At 33.9% G+C, this 5,326-nt stretch overlaps 1 protein-coding gene across 1 annotated transcript; it reads right to left on the reverse strand.

The window, feature by feature from the left end:
* Positions 1 to 1,101: 1,101 nt before the first annotated feature.
* LOC137921469 (filaggrin-2-like) lies at positions 1,102 to 2,670 on the reverse strand. The gene is made up of 2 exons (XM_068764243.1): positions 2,588 to 2,670; positions 1,102 to 2,128 (listed from the first exon to the last, which is right to left on the reverse strand). The coding sequence occupies exons 1-2, from the start codon at positions 2,668 to 2,670 to the stop codon at positions 1,102 to 1,104; spliced, it is 1,110 nt and encodes a 369-aa protein (XP_068620344.1).
* Between the last annotated feature and the right edge of the window lie 2,656 nt (positions 2,671 to 5,326).

The following is a 5,326-nucleotide window of genomic DNA, read 5'->3' on the forward strand; positions in this document are numbered from 1 at the left end:
AAAAATAATTGAACACAAATTTAATACGACAGTAAAAGGAACGCAAATAAATTTCGAAATAATTTAATATAATTACGTAAACAATAATCGTGGTATCTTACAAGAATCATAAGTAATACTCTGTTTTACAGATTATATAAGGTATTACAGATTAGCTTTTGTTAGCGAAAGAAACGGTAATCTAAAGAAAAATCAAGACTGTTTTTTTTTAATACTTGAGCGCTGTCCATCATATCGTAAAGGGAACCATTTTAATATCGTTATAATTAAAGTACATAATGTCAGTGACTTTCTCTGTTTTCCTTCCGACGACGTTTGTTCTTTTTGCTGTCCGTATATTGTAGCACGTGTCGTCATATTTACATAACGGTATGCATTTTCCTATTAGCAACAAAAATAAGTGCACCGACTTGAGTAATATTTCACGGTTGTTTACTATTTTGTTTTATTATTTAATATTATGTAGCGGTTACATTGACTTAGAGACGTTTTATTCTGTGAGTTGCGCAACCGAAAATCTGGGACGAATCGAATTGTCCCCGGTTTCGTTAGACTTTTTGGCGAACAACAAATTACAGTGGCTCTGCGTACAGATAGACCATACTGCGATTTCAACTTGTCTTACGACATTTTATGTTATTTTCTTATACGTAATTTAACTTTCAATTTCACTTTATATTATTATCATTGAATGGAATTGCATTTTCGAATTTTATACAATGACGTTTAAAATTAACCTCTATGTAAATTTCAAAAACAAAAAGACATTTTTTTGTAACATCATTTAATTTATAATAACATTTAAAACATATAATAACACTTATAATTATAACATTTTAACAAATAACAGCTTCTGACTCTTACAATTTGTACTTACTAAAATAAAAGTTTTTATTTCATTGGTTAGAACATAGCATAACTTACTTTAAAACAATGATTGAATTTACGTATATTTTTTCCGAGATATTAATTTTAAAAAGAGAAATCTATTTTCTAGAATATTTGTAAAAAATCTACATTATCTATACCAAAGTTAAATTTTAAATAATTTTAAATAATTTTACTTTATTAGTAAATAACAAAATATTAGCTAGCTGTAATTTAGTACACAACAGTTTCGATACCACCAGTCTTAACAGTTTGCTGTATACCAGCCTCTCGGTCATACAACACCGGGGTATCGTCATTGGCTTCTGCAGAGAGTAACGAAGTACCTATATCATTTCCAATAAATGTGTTTTCAGGATCATCAAAGCCGGTAGACTGCCCAGAAGCCAAGGCAAACTCGGGAGGAGCATGAGCGTTTGATAAAACACCTTGTCCTGGGTCTCCAAATGTTTCGTGACCGGTGGAGAAATTCTCTATACCAGAAAAGGCAGTTGCACCTTGTGTATCGGTGAAGGGATCATTGTTTGAATGTACGTTGCTTTCAAATGCTCCGGGAAATGATTCAACTGGTTGAGCAGCTGCTCCTCTAACAAAACCGTATGTGCCCGAATAGCTTTGAGGAATAGTGTTGATAGATGTGAACGCATCGTCTGCTTCTTCACCTTCTTCTGTCACCTCATAACCACTCGATCCTGTTCCTTTCGAGCCTTGTATAGATCCAGGTAACGAATCGAACACCTTCACTTGCTTCACTGTATGCACAACTCCATGGATCTGTGGATTATGAGGAATGCTGACAGGTATCGACGGTGTGAACGATTTAAAGTCATCTTCGAAGGTAACTGGACTCGGATCGTAACTGACTGAAGGCGGCTCGTGATGGTACGGGGTATCGTGATGTCCATGACTGCCGTGATGTCCGTGACCGCCGTGATGTCCGTGACTGCCGTGATGTCCGTGACTGCCGTGATGCCCGTGATGGCTCTGGTGTCCGTGATGACCGGAATGTCCATGCCCATGTCCATGATGTTTATGGCCTTTCGACACAGTAGTCGTTTTAAGGGTTGTCTTGTGATGATGATGATTATAATGGTGATGAGGAATATGCGGCTTTGCGTGGTGATGATGGTGGTGGTGATGGTGTTCTTTCTTCGGTTTATGATGATGATGGTGAATTGTAATCACTTTTGTATGATGGTCGTGGTGAATGAATTCCGGCATGTGAAGCTTAACGTGGTCACTGCAAAAAAAAGGAACATTACAATCATTTATATATTAGATGTCTTTAGTAATACAATATAAAACAATTAAACCTTTTGGTCTTTTTGAAAAATGATGGCATAAATGTTGACCTAATATTTTACTTATTATCGATTGCAATTTAAAGTTTAGTTACTGAAATTAAACAATATATGCAAGGTGCGATTTCATTAATATTCTTAATTAATAACTTCATCTCCATATACATCGTCATTTATTTCGCTTAAGCAGTATGAAATTTATGATTTAGTTATACTAGAACCTTGAAATGATGTTTAATTTTAAGAACAATAGCAATGCAAAGCGTGATTTTAGGATTATGGGGTGATTAAATAAAGACGACAGATACTTTTAGATTGTAACGAACAAATCGCAAAGCAATAATTGTATAAATCAGAAAAGAATTTATATATTTATTTATATTTAATAAAATACGTACTGTTGTTTCTCTCCGTGGCCACCTGTTTCGCCGCCATCTATGAAAACGACGACAAGCACCGCCAGATACCTGGTCAGATCCATTTCCAGATACGAACTAACACTTTATGGGTCCGCTGTGAGCCGCGAACTAATATCTACAGAGCTGACACCAAACATCAAGCCACCTTCACATTTTGTTTTGCACAACTAGAGTTACTTTCATCGCTTCCCGATTTTTCTTTTTTGCCTTAGAACGCCGGAGGTAAGCACCGCACCGTGGCAGCACCGCGCCTGTTTGAACGTTGGAAAATCGTGAGCTGACCATTTATCCAATTTCACTTAAATAAACCCGTAATGTCAACAAAGAGACAACAATCTATGTTATCTACGGAGGATACGAACCGTGTTGATGCGCGAGTTTATGTTTAAAGCTGAAACTGATAAAGTATGTTTTTGTGTGCAGGTGTGGTTGACAACGTTCCAAAACAAGGCATTCGATTAGGTTGATGCCGTAACGTAGTTTATTGCATTCACGTCTTACTATTTGCGCTCAGTTGGCTAGTTCCGTTACACTTTTTATATCACCTCGCTCCGATACAGCCGCTATTGTTTTTTGCTATTATGAAATTGTTAAAGTTTTCTTATTGTTTATTTGTAGATTGTGTTCATTCATAGCGATGTGTTGTTTTCCGTTTTGTAACGTCATTATGGTGACTGCTAAAGACTATCTTAAAACACTCTTTACCTTTATTTTAATTTAAAAAATATATTCTCTTTTTTTAAAAAGTTTTTCAGAGTTTTTTTAAACAGTGATATATCTGCTGATGTATTAGCTCTAACTCAAAATAAGTAATATATTTATACTTGGTATAGATACCGTATTAACATACATACATATTAACATACATGAACAACGTTATATCTTAGCTAAGAATAATGAATAAAAAACTTTACAAATAAATATAAAATCCATTTCAAAAACAAAGTGTTTATTGTGATGAATTTTACAGCACGGAAACATATGACATGCATTATACATGTGAACATGTGAAAAACACGGTACATATTAATTCCAAAATATTTCACAACTTTCCTTTGTATATACTTATTAATCGATATTATGAATGGGTGGCGCACTGGGAATTTCCTGCAAAATATTACGAAACTTGTAAGAAAAATGTAATGTGAAATTGACCAACCAAGTCGTTCCAACCCTGTGTGACTAAGGGATTCATTTATAAACAATATAATTATTATACACCATATAAAATAACTTTTATAGTGTTTCTACCACGCAATTAGGTTATAACATATTATAAATTATAATTAATTGTCCGTGGCCAATGTGTATACATACACATAACAGATGTTAAATATTAAAATATTGTATGTAGTACCATTGATTTATATATGAAGTCATGCAGGCTATTTGCAGTGCAGGCTATTTTTCGAAATTTAAAAAAATTTGCGAGCTGCAATTGAATACGCAATTAAAACACAATAAAGAATGATATTTTATAAAAATTGTATTTATTAAAATTATTTAAATATAAGTACAAAATAAAAGTTTTAGATATAAAGGCACACGTACATGACAGCACTCCTTATAATAATTAAGATGTCGCTTAATTAATTATGATCGGTATTTGAATTTCCCTTATTTTATGGTGGAATTATAATAATTATTATTCACACCAGTAATTTGTTTCGATTTCCCAGGAGTTGACATAGGTAATGTAAATTTAAACTTTGAAATAATTTGACAATCAATCGAAGCCAAAAATAATGGTTCATAGAGCCGCAGTTTGGTAACTTCTACTATAGACTATCCCGACGATGAATGAGAATGAAGCCAATTATATACAAACCTATTCGCAGTCAACCAAAAACAAGCTTTCTTCTGTTCAGCGACCTTGACGGATGGCTAAGCACATGGAGGGAGAAAACAATACTTCTTAGAAGCCTTATTAGAGTTTCCACTGCCTTTTCTTTGTCGCAGCGTATGTAGAAATTTTTGCGAGGCAATATTCATCAATCAAGTTGAGATTCACCCTTCTCGGACGCTTTTGAATTGAAAAGCTAAGAGTGTAAGCCCAATCCGAGATACGTCCCCTATAGAGCGCCCCTTCGGTTTTTCATTTCATGAAGCGCCTGTCCAAACTATCTAAGAGTGTTCGCCCTCCTATCTGCAACTGTAAATGCCCCTAACAATATAGTTTTATGTAAAAATAAATGACTCACAAAGCCTTCAACATAGTAACACTTTTATTGTAACCTCATAATTATTTGTATATAAAGCAAAATCATTTGTGTTAGCCTTCGGACGTAGTTACTGATAAGAGGTTTACGCTATACAGCTTGAGGACTTTCCGTCTTAAAGCGAAATCTGTAAATGCCATCAAGGAAAAAGTGATAATTGGTGAAGAAAAAAAGAGTTATTCAAAGCGACATTAATGAAGTAACTGTTCCTTCTAATTTGCGAGATATGTTAATTTTAATCGTATAATAAATTCAGTTTTTTCTGTTTTATTTACTGGAGGCACCTTCAGGGTTCTGCAGCCTCCAATCCATGAAAACTGTAGATGCAACTGAGGCAAATAGCAAAAACCCAGATATAACATTGTAATAATACACACTTTATCGAACTATATATAAAGAAAGACCAACCATCTGTAATACATGAAACGTATTGTTTTTTTTTTAAGTGAACATTAGTGTACCATATTTTTTAATTTTTTATCATAAATGATTGAGTTAA

This window comes from Battus philenor, unplaced genomic scaffold (genome assembly GCF_028537555.1).
Source record: "Battus philenor isolate CCGP_79_NKW_IND1 unplaced genomic scaffold, ilBatPhil1.0.hap1 SCAF_1, whole genome shotgun sequence".
Lineage (NCBI taxonomy): Eukaryota > Metazoa > Arthropoda > Insecta > Lepidoptera > Papilionidae > Battus > Battus philenor.